Source organism: Saccostrea echinata, unplaced genomic scaffold (assembly GCF_033153115.1).
Source record: "Saccostrea echinata isolate AGI-Se365-2 ecotype Australia unplaced genomic scaffold, CSIRO_AGI_Sech_v1 ptg000009l, whole genome shotgun sequence".
Lineage (NCBI taxonomy): Eukaryota > Metazoa > Mollusca > Bivalvia > Ostreida > Ostreidae > Saccostrea > Saccostrea echinata.
Window position 1 is genome coordinate 19,945,683 of NW_026889758.1, and position 16,110 is coordinate 19,961,792.

Here is a 16,110-nt window from a genome sequence, read left to right on the forward strand (position 1 = left end):
GACTAACTATCATAATTCTTATTGTGTATGTGGTCATGTGGCATGTCATAAAATACAGGATAGTCTGTTTATGTCCATATTTCTATGATAAATCAACTTTTTTGGCTTGAACTCTGTATTTTGTTGACTTAGTGATAAGTTAGTTCATCATTTACCACTTAGCTCAGAATTGGGATAGGAGGCCCATCTTTGAAAGTTTGGATTGCAATGGTTGTAAGAGAGTGATTCTTGGGAAATCGGGTATGTCAGACATGCTCAGATAGATGCATGACTATACAAACTCTGCTATCAACTAGTAGATAGTGAGACAGATAGATCTAGGGAAGCCATCTCTTCATACTGTTATCTACATTTATCACACCTAAGCTTCATTATTTTATCAAAGACTTCTCTGCATAGTTCAGTTTCTGTGCTTGACAGATTGCATTTGTACCAGTACATGTATCCAGTAAACTTTCTTTTATTTATTTGGTTTTCACTGGCATAATTAGGAACATCCATGATAAATGGAAGTCACAAAACTTGGTACGCAGGTGTACCTTATTTGTCATGATGCATGAACTGAGAAATGGGCTGTTATATACATGTGAAAGGGTCGTAGTATATGCTGTTGGCAAATATCCACAATGAGAGAACTAGTCTTATCAGGTCAAGCAGGATGTCTTTTACATCCATCCCTTACTTCTTCAGAAATGTGGAACAGAGGGTTCTGCTATCCCAAAAATGAATTGAAATGATTTCTTTTCCCATTGGTGTTAATTCCTCGGTGGTGTTAAAATAAGAATATGATTTTATACCCTACTTTTTATGTTAATTTCGGTATTGTTGTTATTCATGCTCGTCTGAATGGACTGCTGAGAATTTTTCCCTTAATTCATACAGAAGCTTTTCCAACACAGCAATTTCTGTGTGAAATAGGGATATAATTTGAGTGAGAAGAGACTTCCCACAGAAATTGTACCCTGGTTCTTTGTGAACTAAAGGATTTCACATCATTTTCTGCCTGCCACTTTAATTTTACCTTCCTACCTGATGTATTTCATAGTGTTCAGTGTGAACTGGGACCTTAATACAATGTGGCATTCCAGCATGTGTTACCTGAATTTACACATCTGCATTTTGTTATATAGTTTAAAGTAAATGATGAACTTAAAATTTTGATAAAAGTGAAAAACAGTTATAGAAAATGTGTGGTGTTTTAAACAGCTACCACATGTACAAAAACAAGTTGATTGATTAAATCAGATTTAAGATATGTAGAAAATGAATTAAATTGTATAAAGTTGTTAAAAGCATGAATGATTTGATTTATAATGGTAATGGATTGACATGACTTGAGTATTTTGAATGAATAAAGAAAATTTATTCCACAGATTTGCAAGGAGTGCAAGTTTACAGAGGCGAAAGCGGCAATGCTCCCCATTACAAACTTATCCAAGTTGAAAAGGATTCCATGTTACTTGGAGCAAGGTACGGTACTGGCTCAAAAATTGGGAGATTCCTGAAAGTTCATTTTTAGAGTTTTCACTATGAATTGTGTGTAATTTTATGCAGAATATTATGCGAGGACGACTATAATGAGGAGAGAGTCATGCAGTTGAATAATTAACACTGTTATTTAGGCTGTGAGAGCTTTGAGATTCTAAATTAAAAACCACAGAGAGAAAAAAAAAGTTAACCGCACAAAAATTATACATTTATATGGAGGACAGGAAGTAGAAAAGAAAGATGAGATATTGTAATTTAATTTTGCAATAACAAACTGGGATGGTAGGAAACCAGATCTGGTTCATTTATGTTAAAATTAAGTGATTCACAACCAGAGAGATGGAGAAAATGTGCATGTTGGGCAATTTGGAGAGGAGTAAATGATGAGAGCAAACACTGTACATATGTTCTTACAGACTGGTAAATTCAGTTAAATGAAATAATTATTTTGATGTGCAGTTTGTATCAAATAAAAGCTGTAACCGGAGAATCCAGTCAACGTTTTCTGAGAAAATGAAAGGTTTTTATTTTTAAATCTTTAAAACTTGGCACCGACCTGCTGTTGAAGTGACCCATTAAGTGTTGAAAAGCAAGAATTGAATAGCTACTTCTTTCTTGCCCTCCAATGATTAGATATTGGAAGATAATGGTCAGAGTATTGGGTCTGGCAAATCTGATAGTGAAAAATGAAAGCTTAAATCAGCAAACATGAAAGCCTGAATCAGCAAACTTCAACAATGTTTTCCTCTTTAATGAATTGTTTGACTGAGTTTCATTTTGAAGAGAAACACTATTCATTAATTGTATTTTCACTCTAGAGGGTGAATGAAAGAGAACATTAAACTATATTGAGACTTTCACATTTTCATCTTTTCTTTTTCAGAAACAAGATGTACAACATCAGTATGGCGACACTAGAAGAAAATGTTTTAGAGGTAATTTATGAAGTTTCATTAAGATTTTAATGGTAAAGCAGAAGGTTATGTAACACATGAAACACAGGTGGATTGCCCCCAGATGAAGGAACTGAACAGTGCTATCCTGTTTTTTAAGACCAGATAAAAGACCAAATCATGATGATATAATTAAAAACCCTATAGCTATCCCATTCAGAAGCACCTATTACACAACTATGCACATAACAGTTTCCTGAAGTGCCCCAGAATCTGGAGCATAATGACTATTATGCATTCTCCATTCCAAGTGAAAGTAATAAAGTTAATGTTTTTCCTGCTGCTAGAATCCACAGGTTAAATAGCACCTTAATCTGTGAAGTAGATGACATACAATACTGTATTGTATGACTTACGTCTCAATGGAAGACAAAGCTTGGGGAGTGTCTTTGTCACCTCTGTCTCCCACACCTGGGGTAGTCACCCTGCTGACTGGATTTGTCAACAGATGGATCGGACAGGCAGACCAAGGATCATAATCAAATCCTCATTAAACCACAGTGTCCCCCTGTCAATCACGTGTCACCCTCTTGTAATGAATACAGAAGCCCTTATTTTCTTTCATTATTGAGTTTTTTATCATTGGGGCAATCTAGGGTATAGCTCTGATATATTTGTTATATATTGAGTCTGACACAACCCTGATTGGCAGTTGTTACTTCTACAAGATGTACTGCACTGTGATGTGCATGCCAATGTTATGATGATTGTGTCAAAATCACCCAGCCCTATAAATAAATAAATGTACCAGTAATCTATTAACAATACACATAGGTTTTATCTTATCTGCTGTGTTCTATCTTTAGAGAGCAAAAATAACAAGGTGTGATATATTGTATCTATATAGTTTAAAGTGCAGAGATGTTGATCAATGTTTGATAATTTTTTATCTTTTGACAGAGAATTGAATGGGAACCCAGAGAGTTTGACAAAAAAGTCTGTGAAACCAAAATGAAAACGAAGGTAAGCTGTATTATCAGGTTGACCTTCAGCTAGATAAAAACAGCACAGAGTACTCTATAGACCTCAACCAGAGTGACATTTACATCAAATCTGTGACAGGCTGAAAAACAAATGAGTGAAAGCGATGAGCTAGATGACAATTCAAAATTCTTTATGCAGTCTCATTTCTGTCACTTTGTGGAACCTAATTATGCACACAAGACGTTTTTAATCCCCTATTAGTGTAACCATAGTCATTCACTGTGTCCACATAAATCTCCTCCTGAAAAACATACTCAGAATCTGGTGTACAAGAGGACAATTACATACTTATGGAACTGAAACATGCTATATTCGTACCCTTTTAGGGCTAATGATATTTGTCAGTGTGAGGTTACCTTGGTCATTAAGAGTGTAATATACACCTCAAGTATACACCTGCAAATGATCTGAGCAGGTATGAGTACCCAGTGTCAGGGGTCCCGTGGTCGATTGTTTACTCTTGAGGTAGGAAAAACGGTAACAAGAGCTCTCATTCCATATCTTTTAGCATATCAAGAGACTAACAGTGTGTGTGCTTAAGTTACTCAAGGTTAATTAGGAACTTATCTTTGGGTTATCACTGCGGCCTAGTTTGAGAAGACAATGGACAAATGGGCCATGATAAAACAAAAGATACCAGGTTTCTCATGTTCTGGATTAGATTAATGTCTAGAGATTCCAGTAAAATTCATTTGGTCTATTTATTTCACAGCTGTCTATTTTTATGTCCTCTCCAATATTGCAGCAAATGTTTCAGAACAGTTTCATACTGGGTGTTAAAATGCCCATCTCCAGAAACATCATTACAATCAATTTCACTATGAGCATCATTGGGGTAAAATATTGATTAATCCTTTTGTAAATGAATAATCTAAATGCCTTAGGACTTTTCTTAGTCATTTTCAGGGATTATGAATGAAGCAGCTCTTTACAAGTTCATGTGCACCAAGAATTTTCTGTTGTAAAGAAATAAACAAACCAAATTGTAAAGAAAAATCTCAGGGGGTGTTTTTTCTTCATATCTTTTATCTGATTCACATTTCAGAAATTAAAAGAAAAGTTTTCAGTGTGCCTAATATTTTATTGAATGTGTTGACAGACCTGAAATCTTGTTTATACAGTTTTGAATAAATCTTTATGATAATCTTCTTAATTAAAGGCGCATGGACATGAAAAATCAGCTTTCACTAAAGAGTTTGGGGGAAAAAGTCTATAGCTTCATGAACAGAGCATTAATTGTAATGACTTGTGATTTGTTTCATAGAGTCCCTCCCATTTTTACGTAATACAGATATCAAGTTATGTAATAAATGCAAACTAATAATGCTATCGGACTGTTGTTCGTTCTTGTCAGCTTCAGTTGTGCGTTTTACGACATGAGACATTAACAATATTTTGTCTGCATCTTTATAATTCCCCAACTAAGAATAGGCAGGTACATGGAAAAAAACAAAGCTATCCTTTGTCACTGACCTGATGGTTTTACTATATGAAATATCTATGTATGTGACACACCCATGATGTTTTTAGGTGGATTAAGTAATATGAACTTCTTTAGCATCTCAATGTGTTATAACTGTCAATATATATGTGTATGTGGTGAGGTTTTCCACCCAATTCAAATATGGGTGTGAAATAACAAGCTCTGTTTTCTCAAAAAAAAAAAGAAGTAGATGTACTGCTGGTGAAAGAACTGTACTGTGTGAAAGCATTGCTATAAATATATATAATGAAAGGTTCAAATATTCAACCAAAGAAAAATCACAACATGCAGCAACATATAATTTGAAATAAAATGCATCTTGTCATCATTTCCAATAACAGTACTATCAATTATGACATGAAGTTTTTATATAATTTAACATGGGTTATTTTGACCAAAGTCAAGTTGTTTGTTTGTTAGACTGTGCCTACTTCCTGAGCTCTAAATTAGGGGTTTTCTTCTTTTGTCTTTTTTAGGAAGAATGTCAAAACCATATTAGGGTCATTGGCAAGAAACCATCAGGGGAATTATACGTGTGTGGTACCAATGCGTTTAAGCCAAAATGTCGCACCTATGTCAAATCGGAGGTAGGTTTGGTCCACTATTCTTGTATAACAGCAGCGGAAAAATCCATAGTAAACCTATTATGCATGCTTATCTTATAATTCTGTGAATGAAAATTTGTTATGTTGTAAGGATACTAAGTGGTCAATTGGTCATTATCAAGATCATATGCTTCAAAATAAGGGAAAATACGACCAATTGACAATTTAAATAGCAATTTGTTATTGCCAAGTTTTAATTGTTCTTTGTGAAATGAAAAATTGCTTAGTTTTAATTTTTTAATTACATAAATAAATAGATTCCCTTTTTTGAGAAAATGTCAGTGCTTTGAATGTCAGTGCGAAATATCAATTAATTAAGCTAGAGACATTATTTGTTCATGAAAAGAAAATAATGACATAGTATGTAGGGATCTGTAAATTTTACACCATTCCCACCATTATTGAATAACGACTACTGAAAACTTTCCCTGCCAGTCATTCTGTCTCCCAATCCAATATATTACCGGTCTATTTTTAGACATCAGGACTAGCCAATCAGACATTTATTAAAAACTTTATGATTATTTGATAATTCATTGACACTTGAAAATTGATTACTGTAGTTTTAGTATGGGCAAAGTCATATAGTAACAGTACACCTTCTAAAAATTGCCTTAGTTTGGTTTATCTATCATCAGACGTAGAAAGCTGGGTTTCTGATTTCTTCAAGACCAACGCACTGGGATTTCTTCTGATCAGTTTATGTTTTACGACCTTCTCTTTTAGTATTTAGGCTGATGGGATCTTTATCACCTTACTGATAATAGTCCAGGAGAAGGGGGCTAGTCAGAAATATGATGTGTGTTATGACACTTGATTACAGTAAAAATAAGCTTTTATCAGAGTGAGAGGGGTCTTAACTTTTGGCTTTGTATCAAAATGATTATGTAGGACACAGGTGTGCAGGTCTTAGCTATCTGTGGGTGACAGGTTTGGTTGTAGTCATCTATGCTTTACATCACTTGACAAGACTACAAAATCTTTCCAAGAATTCACAAAATTTTGTAAACTTTGTGATACAAAAACAACAATTAAGTAGATTTGATACAGGGCAATAGCCTCTTTGTTACAATAATGAATCCTTGTAACATAAGATTCTACCCTATAGATTACAGATGACTCAGTATATTATAAGGGGATGGACCAATTGTGTGTGGGGTGGGGGGGGGGAGGGGGAGGGGGCAGTGTTTAATGATAGAGCCAGTTAACCCAACATCCTGCTTTGACCAAAGTCCCCGAAAGGTCACCAATAAGACTATTAAATTAGTGGTTTTCTAAAGTTCAACAAACTAAACTTTAACGTGAGGCAAGCAAACAAATTATCAACTAAGAGCAAATGCTCTCCTGAATAACAGGATGTTTATTTTCCTAAAATTGGCCTAAAATGGATAAATACTCTGAAGAAATAAGTTTGGGCTAATTCTTATAATGCCATATTAAACAAACATTGTCTTTTAATGCACTCTTTTGAGTTTATAATCTAAATAAAACAGCATGAACATTTTAATTAAGTTTTAAAAACTAAGACCTGGAAAACAGAACACATAAAGAAATATTTATTCTAGTACTATACCTCTCAATACATGTATATCATAATGCTAGAGTAAATATATTTATATTTATATATATATATATATTTTTTTTTTTTTAATAAGAAAGTTTATCATCCAGGTAATTGGAAATTCATAATTTTCTATTTAGGAGATGACATATGTAATGAAGGCAGAGGAGAAAGGAATCGGACATTGTGCCTTTGATCCAAGCCACAACAGTACTTATGTATTCTCAGGTCAGTCCCAAATCAAATGTGGGTACAACATGACAGCAATGTTGCCATGTCATATCAGTGCTTCATTATGTCTAATTGAATTTTCAATACACATGTATTTCACTACTTGGTAAGAAAGTCAACTTCATTTTAAGAATGGATTCCTGATAGGCATATTCCCTATGAACAATATGTCTGAAATCATTTGCAGTGCCATTCAATCAACATCCATTTAACCCTAATGGATAGTGCTAATCCCCAATTTCCATAATATCTCCATTCCTAATACATTATGTTTTCCTACTGGGATTTAGAAAATTGCATGGTAATACTGGTCTGTTATAATGCTTCTATAGAACTCAGCAGTTGTCTAACTGCAGATTATGCACTTGGTTAACTAAAGTGTAAGCACATTCAGATTTAGGTAGTTGATTGGAAAACAAAAAAGTATAATGGAGCTGTGTATACGTCAATGTTGGACCACCCCCCAGAAATGGCTTCCAGCTAGACATTTTGGCCAGTAGTGATAATGTCATTATATTAAATAGAGTCTGCATGACAAGAGACTTCATCAAAAACTGCCTACTCAAAGCCATAAAATAATAAAAGGCAAAAAGATCACTCATGCCTCTATCATATTTTTAATATGTTGAGTTGAAACAAAAAGGAAGTAAAAGATTATGCTATGAAATTGTCTATCATGGCAGCAGACATACAGGAGCTATTGCAGTAATCCATGCTTGGTTGAGTTTAATAAGTCTGATGTTGAGTCGTTAAGAACATGCAGACCTACTCTTTGTCAGAGATAAGCTTGCCTATCACTATCTATTGGCTGTCCAAGCAAACAGACCCTTTGAACCTCCAGATATGTTTTGGTGTTCTGTAATTTACCAGACAGACTTCCAATCAGGAATTAATCAGTTTATCTCTTTTTGTGTTTTTTGCAGATGGCAAGCTGTTTTCCGCCACTGTGTCCGATTTCTCTGAGAGAGACCCACTTATTTTCAGCACCGATTATGGCCGAAATATTCTGAGGACTGAACAGCATGACTCCAAATGGCTGAATGGTACTTCATCTCACTGCATTTGAAAATTTAAAATTTCTAATTTTCAAAATTCTTGTATTCTCAATATAGAGAGGAATTGTTGGTCTAGTTTAGTTCTTCTAATTACTTGTACTCCTCATATATTCAACATATAATATGTGAAATAAGCACTTTAAAGGATACATATATATATATATTTAGAAAAAAATATGAATCTATCTAGATTAGGTAAAAATTTTTATAGTTGTGTATGTGTTTTTGAGAAGTTGACCTATTTAGCTTTTGTTATGAAGACTTTTGTATTTCTTGAATGAGATGCTTGAGAGACTTTGTAAAGAATTATTTTCCCATAAATATGTGTTTATTCAGAATGGTCAACAGCCCTTGTTATAGAAGGGCTTTATCTATACATCTTAAGTTTTCAACATCATGTGACATTACCTTGCAAAACATATATTTTCACCCCATATAGTTTTGTTTCTAAAAATATTAACTTTCTCAAAATCAGATGATATTTCTAGGGCAGATTTAGGATACCTTTTTATAATTTTGCACTTGGTAGCATCATAAGTGTTAAATTTACATAGACCGAGAGTAAAGGTTATATTTATGACAAGATGAGCTTGATAACTTTGACACGATATTGCTTTGCTAAATCTGTCTCTCTTGTTATGAAAATGAATGGATTAAGAAACCTCAGTACATACATAGTAATCATCACCTCACAATTTTTATGTTCTAATTTATCTACCTCCAGATCCTAACTTTGTCAGTTCCTTTGACATTAAAGATAAGATCTACTTCTTCTTTCGGGAGACTGCAGTGGAACATATCAATTGTGGAAAGGTAATTTATTTCTCATTGACTTTAATAAATTCATAATTATCCCAGAACCAGATGCACCCTGTGTTCCAGCCTTTCTGGTCAGCCATATTTTGTCACTGTTCAGAGTCACTGTCCAACTCTCTGACAACACATTTCATCTTCAGTAAATCTCCAACTGTGACCATTTTTGTCAAAACCCACTCCCTGCCACCTTACCTGGCGGAAGAACAAATTACCTGTACCTTTGGCGATGAGGCTATTGCAGATGGAATTTATTATTATGCCCAAAAAGTAGTTGTTGAAAAAATTATACATTCATGAGAATCTTGAAGCATACAGGGTTTCTGTGATTAATAGCATCATGGTAGCAATATGTTAAATGTGACAAATTGGATAGCAAATGCTAGAGCCAAAAATATACTCATTTTTTACAGAACTGTTACAAATATATTTGTCTTGCACGTGCATCTATAGTCTATTACTCTTCAACTTGTGAAATCTTCTATAGAGTGAAATATTGACTTGTTTTTTTTAAGCTTACAAAGTAACAAGTGCATGTATTTTTTAGCAAATTTATTAATTTTATCATTGTAGACGGTGTTCTCAAGAGTGGCCAGAGTGTGTAAAAATGACAGAGGAGGCCAAATTATGATGAAAAACATCTGGACTTCATTCTTTAAGGCCAGATTAAACTGTAGCATACCTGGAGAATATCCCTACTACCTGGATGAAATTCGTAAGTGTCCTCAAATTAAACAGAGAAATCCTAATGATTAAACAATCTCCATTGGGCTGTAATAACAAGGAAGGAATTCTTACCTTCACTGATGTGACAATTTGACAGCAATTAGAACTATGTACTTTAATGTATGTTTTAACTATCTGATTATACCCAAATAAAAATACAAATTAAGGAGAATTCCAGAGAAATTGTGGGGTTATTACCTTGTGTATTGTTCCTGCTATAATAAAGCTGTCATTAGGTCTGGATACAATACCTTTGTAGAACTCTTAACAGATTCTTATATACAGACAATTATTACTCTCTGCTCTGGAAGAAAATTTTTTTGTGGCGACTGTAATGGAAATTCTTATGTAACACTCTCACAAGAAGTTTAATACCTGTCAAAGATGCTTTTCCTTGAAGTGAATAGCATTGGGTAAATGACGTAAAGTGTGCATACTTTTATTGAACCACAAGAAGAGTACTTTTACCTTTTACATGTCTCTCTTACAGAATCTACATCAGAAATGGGTCAAGGAAACTACATGTCAACGGATAGAAGTGATAATAGGACAGACATGTTTTATGCAGTCTTTCGCACTCCTGAAAATAGTATCCAGGGCTCAGCAGTGTGTGCATTCAAATTATCAGATATCGAAAAAACATTTAAAGGCAAGTTCAAAGGTCAAGAGTCAACATATCATAATTGGCTCCCTGTGTCACACCCTAAACCTGACAGGAATCCACACCCCAGCACCTGTGTCAATGACTCATACCAGATCTCTGAACCAATGCTCAATTTCATCAAATCACACACTCTTATGGATGAAGCTGTTCCCAGTGCTGGGGGAAGTCCGATCATTGCTCTACCCACTTTCAAGTAAGTATTTAAGATAAATTTAAGATTTACTTGAAGTTCACACTTTATTAACATCTCAGAAATACACAATCAAAAGCAGATATCTGAAGAGACCTCACAACAAAAGAGTCCTGTCTTTGCTTATTGTAAGTTAACCACTGTGTAAAAATAACCTTTTGCAAGTTAATTAACTCCGTGATGAGAGTTTAACAGTTAGAAAAACTATAAATCCCCTAAATATGGAATAATAAACTACTGTAGAAATAGGTTATTAGATGAAAAAAGTCAATACTGTCAGTTAATTAATATTTATCATAAACTTGTGATGAATTGTCAGAAATGAGGTGTTCCCCCTGATTGATTGTACAGTATTTCTGTCTCCTTTAAGAATTATGCTTAGTATTGTTCCAAGTTTGATTACGCTCTGTATTTTATGGCCCCGTTTTCCGTAAATGTCATTTCATTAAACCATGTATCCCACCTTCTTTTAACTTGATTGATAGTGGAAGTGTTACAATTCACAAAAATTTTACACATCAAATAGGAGTTAATGCATGTAATTTAGTCATCAGTTGTAGTATTGTAAAACAGGAAGTCAGACATTGAGGCTATGATGTAACATTGTCTCAGATTGATTGGAAACAGTCAAATCTTATAGCTCTAAAAATATACTTAAAAAAAATATGGTTTATTTATCTTAAAGAAATATCAAGCTGAAAATCTCATTATTTCTGAGATAGCGAAGAACTCCCTCAGATACATCTGTGTGGTAATGTCTAAGTAGTAAAAGTGATCACATTAAATGCAAGTATGAGACACAGCACAGACAAGTAATCAAATCCAGCCTATCTTATCATGTGAAGCCAGGTGCTTGGAGGTTCTTTTTTGCACAGCTTTCATATATGTTTCTGTACTTCAGAGGCAGAATGACCCAGATTGCAGTTGACTGGCAGGTTCATGCTGGTGATGGCAGATACTATGATGTCATTTTCGTTGGAACTGGTGAGTTTACTTTACCGAGCTTTCATTGCACACTGAGATGCTTTTATTGCATGGAAACTATATAGTCTTCAAAATATTTCAAGGTTCTTCAAGGGGTGGCAATTTTTTTTTTGCACTAATGCATGTGGGGTAGCAATTTTGACAGAAAATGTGTTATAAATATCCCTGTGACATAACAACTGAGTGTATGTAAATATGACCCCTTGTCTATCATCACGGAAAATCTAAATTTTTACAGAAGATGATTTGTGGAATCATAAAAATATTTGAAGTTTTTTGAAGTTTTATAGACAATTTACATATCATATCTGGGGTCCTGAAGACAGGATTTGTTTGTCGCCTCCTTAGTACCTAGGCCAAGATAAGCACTTCGTTTGGGTCTGGGTAGACGTAATTGTATGCATTATCGTCTGCTGTCTCCTTGTACCACTTTGTGGGAGAAGTAAAGTAGAAGATAATGACTGCTATTTCAAAATTGCTTTCAATACATATAAATGCATTTGGTTAAATATTGGTGCCCTATTGAAGCTGCTCAGTGAATCGCTCAATTGTCATTGATTTAAAAAGATTTAAATATCTTATGATGGCTCAGTTAGGCAATTATGTGTATGAAAGGCACATTATTACACAGTAGTGGAACAAAATACTGTTGAGATTCATAAATTTTATTCAACTAGACTTCATAAGCTTCCATTTAACCTATCTATTTCTCAGGATAATTCTGACAGGGTTTATGATTTTTTGACATGAAATAACATTTAAAAATGCAGAACTGAGATATATATTATGTGAAAGATCCAGTTATTGACATATTGGTAGATAATCAAAAGTTAGGGGTTTTTTATATTCACAGATAATGGACGAGTTATCAAGGTCATCAATAAAGGTCATGGGTCAAAGGTTGAGACTGTGGTGGTAGAGGACATTCAGGTATTCCCGGAGGAGTATGTTGTCACTGGACTCAAGATATACAGAGCTAATGGAAAAGAAAAACTGATTGTTGTTTCGAAAGAGAAAGTCATCTCGGTTCCTCTTCATCAGTGTGAACATCAGGACTCTTGCAGGTATGGGAAATGAATGTTACCTTGCTGTACATTGCTCTAAGATATGAAATAGTGACAAAAACAGCAGAGGTTAAAAAACAAATCCATATCTGAGCAGAAAGAATTTAAAATCAGCCAGTTAATGCTGTCATGGTGCACGAAGAGATATAATTCACCCACTTACTGGCCTAGTATTTGTGAAAATTATGGCCTTGTTAGACTGTATAGTTTATAATACCACTGTTATTCTGTGCTGGGGGTACCCATTTCTGGAGAAACATCAAAGAGCCCATACTATACATGTTTTACCACCTCTTAATAAGCTCATGTAAACCTTGGTCCAGTATTCAAGAAGATCTCAAGTGTCTCTGACTGCTAGAAGTCCATATCTTTTTATAAGGTTCTGTCTGTTCAGTTTTTCACATCCCTAGCTAATTAATTTATAGCTAATTAATATAAAACATCAGATTCAAGCAGGAAACAATCAGACAGGTCTGCATTGCTTCTAGTTGTCAGACAAGGTGCATTCAGTGTAATGATCTGTCATTTACCAACTAGTGTCTACACATTGTTAATATGTTGAGTCCTATATGCAAACCATTTTTAATAACCTATAGCCCTGAAATGAGAAAGGAAAACCACTAATGCAGATGAACAGATCTCTCTAGTTTCACTAAAATCAGTCGAGTGTAACATGTCCTCTTTTACTAGGATTATACAGATTTGTCAGATTACAAATTAGGATAGCATCATAGAGACATCTTCATTCCAATCTTGGACATTGCTTGTTCATTGGCCTTAAAGTAGCATGGAATGCAGTAGGTCTAATAATAGGATCTCTTCCCCTCTTTATGGGTGGTGGGCAAACACAAGAGGATGGGGGTCTATGTGTATTCATTATGCCATGATTTTTATCTTTTGCTTCAACCATCCATGCATTGATGTTTAATTGAATCACATATTTCATGACAAAGCATAGTATTTGTTAAGAGGAGGACAATACCTACATGGGGAAGATGCATCTAAATGTTTTGTTCAGGTGTACTTGGAGATGTTTAGTTCAAAAACATCTTGCTTATTCAATAAGGAATAGCTACCATTTTTTACCTCATTTTAAAGCAATTCAATAAGATGTATCTGGTCACATAGGATTTTCAAGTGACACGTATTAAATTTATGTTAGTTTTATGAACCTGGTATAATGCAGTATGGTAATTCAATTTTTGCATTACAATAAATCTGAGAACATATTTTATACCACGAAAACTATTAATGGGTTCACAAGAATTTGACTCTAACTTTCCCATTATATAATTTTTATAGCATGGAAGTAAATAAATGCAGAAAATGAATATAGAAGTCAGTTTAAAAAGTATATATATTCAAAGGTATGTCTAAAATTTCAAGATTTTTTTTTTCAAAATGTTTTTTTTTCTTCACTTTTTAGTTCTTGTGTGAGACTTCAGGACCCTTACTGTTCATGGGTTGATGACAAGTGTGCAGCTAGTGATAGAGGGTAAGAAAAGTAGACAAATATCCACACAAAAACTAACCCCGGCATTCAGAACAAAATTATTAATTATTCATATGTTGTAGAGGAAGAACAGTGACATAAGTCATTTGATTAACCCAGTTAGAAAAGTCATGAATGACGAACAGGGAGACATGGTGTCATAAGATATATCTAGCAGACTTTTTATTGGTTTATGTTGTAAATATGGAATAATTCATAAAAAAAATCTAAATCAGTGAATCTTGAAATGTTTCAAATTCCTCTCTTTTTGTTTAGGATACAGAGCATTCTCTCTGGCACTCACTCTGCCTGTGGTCCTGAAGGTATGTAATAGTCTTGTGATTTTCTTTTTTTTCCCTGTTTTTTATTTTATTTTCTAAATTAATTGGCATTTTGAATCAGTTGAGCAACTGATAAAGGGTTTTCATGCTAGTGTTACCAGGTTTCTTTTTGCTCTCTGTTTCTTCTTCTTTTCTATCTTTGCCAGTCGATTGGACAACATTTTAACATATTTTTTTGTTGTTGTTGATTAGCTGTTTTTTGTTATGAACTTATGTTTATTTTTGATTTCAATCCCATTTTTATTAGAAAAATCCACATTATCACCATCAACTACACCAAAACCCAAGAAAATCACCACTGAAAAACCTCAGTGCGACTGTCAATGTCCCAACAGCAATGAAAATAATATCCTTGGAGGTCAACCTACGAAAAAACCGGATCCACCAGTGGAAGTGGATGGTTAGTGTCTGTCTGACCTTCATATATTCACTATAGTCTTAGTTGTGTCCACTGTCTTGAAGTAAAATCTGCTTTCTATCCACTGTATGTAGATAGAATGTATTTTACATAGAGCAAAAATACCCACAACTAATACAGTATATAATTTTGATTTATACACAAACTAATTTGATTGCAGAATGTAACCCATGCACGTCCAGGATATGTTATTCCCATATATTATGTAATTCAACATATAAACAGACAAACTTTTTATTCTTCAGTAGAGGATGAAATAGATAACGCTCCTGAAGACTTCTCGGAAATCGATCCCAACTTTAAGAAAGGCAATCCCAACTTTAAACAATTTGAAATTGTGCAAAAGTTTGGTGCAAACAGCCAGAACAAAGATTCTGGTAAGCTGTTGTCATATCATGTGGTGCAATTCACCAGTGTCATGAACCGACATCGTATTTAACCAGCATCTACATGTATATACATTCATGGGTAAAATATACTTACCCTAGGTCACTGATCTTCATTTTATCATTTTAACCAATCACATTGCTTCATGCATGATTGCATTTTGTTTTGTTTTTTGAATTATTTTATTACTGTTGTTTGTGAGTTGTCTCTTTATGTTTGTTTTGTCTGTTACTAATTCTGTGTTACTAGACTTTCCTATTAACCAATTGCTGATGGCAGTTGTGGATACAAATATTTATGTTGGACGAAACACGTATTGCTAGTGCATTCTTATCTAATAGAAAACCTTAGATGCAATCATTAACTGTCTCAGGGAGATGATTTCAGGACAGCGTTCATCATATCTGTCATGATCAAAAAGTCAAATAAGCAAACTTGATGTACACAAAGATGGCTGACTCAGAGGTAAAAAATAAACTGCCTGTGGCCAGTTTCTCCATCTGTAAGCCATTGTGACAGTAATTATAGGCATAGAGTAGCAGAGTAGGGGAAGAACTCATTTCTACAAACACTGATAATCAGAGCTTTAACATACAGGCAACCGATGGACAGAAAAATATGGCAAAAAAAGAGTTTAAGAATTCATTTGCTATCTTTAAATTTAAACAAAT

General features: G+C 34.1%; 1 protein-coding gene across 4 annotated transcripts in view; it reads left to right on the top strand.

Annotated features, from left to right (window-relative positions):
- Nucleotides 1–16,110, top strand: part of LOC133181973 (semaphorin-1A-like) — a 33,416-nt gene that overhangs the window by 14,601 nt on the left and 2,705 nt on the right. The window contains exons 2-16 of one of the 4 annotated variants that reach the window (XM_061316644.1): nucleotides 1,374–1,470; nucleotides 2,372–2,423; nucleotides 3,342–3,404; nucleotides 5,385–5,495; nucleotides 7,215–7,302; nucleotides 8,229–8,348; nucleotides 9,085–9,173; nucleotides 9,747–9,888; nucleotides 10,390–10,756; nucleotides 11,655–11,737; nucleotides 12,591–12,801; nucleotides 14,228–14,296; nucleotides 14,570–14,616; nucleotides 14,882–15,034; nucleotides 15,301–15,429. In XM_061316644.1, the coding sequence (XP_061172628.1) occupies nucleotides 1,374–1,470; nucleotides 2,372–2,423; nucleotides 3,342–3,404; nucleotides 5,385–5,495; nucleotides 7,215–7,302; nucleotides 8,229–8,348; nucleotides 9,085–9,173; nucleotides 9,747–9,888; nucleotides 10,390–10,756; nucleotides 11,655–11,737; nucleotides 12,591–12,801; nucleotides 14,228–14,296; nucleotides 14,570–14,616; nucleotides 14,882–15,034; nucleotides 15,301–15,429 (1,821 nt within the window). Of the gene's footprint in view, nucleotides 1–1,373; nucleotides 1,471–2,371; nucleotides 2,424–3,341; nucleotides 3,405–5,384; nucleotides 5,496–7,214; nucleotides 7,303–8,228; nucleotides 8,349–9,084; nucleotides 9,174–9,746; nucleotides 9,889–10,389; nucleotides 10,757–11,654; nucleotides 11,738–12,590; nucleotides 12,802–14,227; nucleotides 14,297–14,569; nucleotides 14,617–14,881; nucleotides 15,035–15,297; nucleotides 15,430–16,110 lie in introns of all 4 variants that reach the window. The other 3 variants (XM_061316643.1, XM_061316645.1, XM_061316646.1) reach the window with 3 other exon arrangements.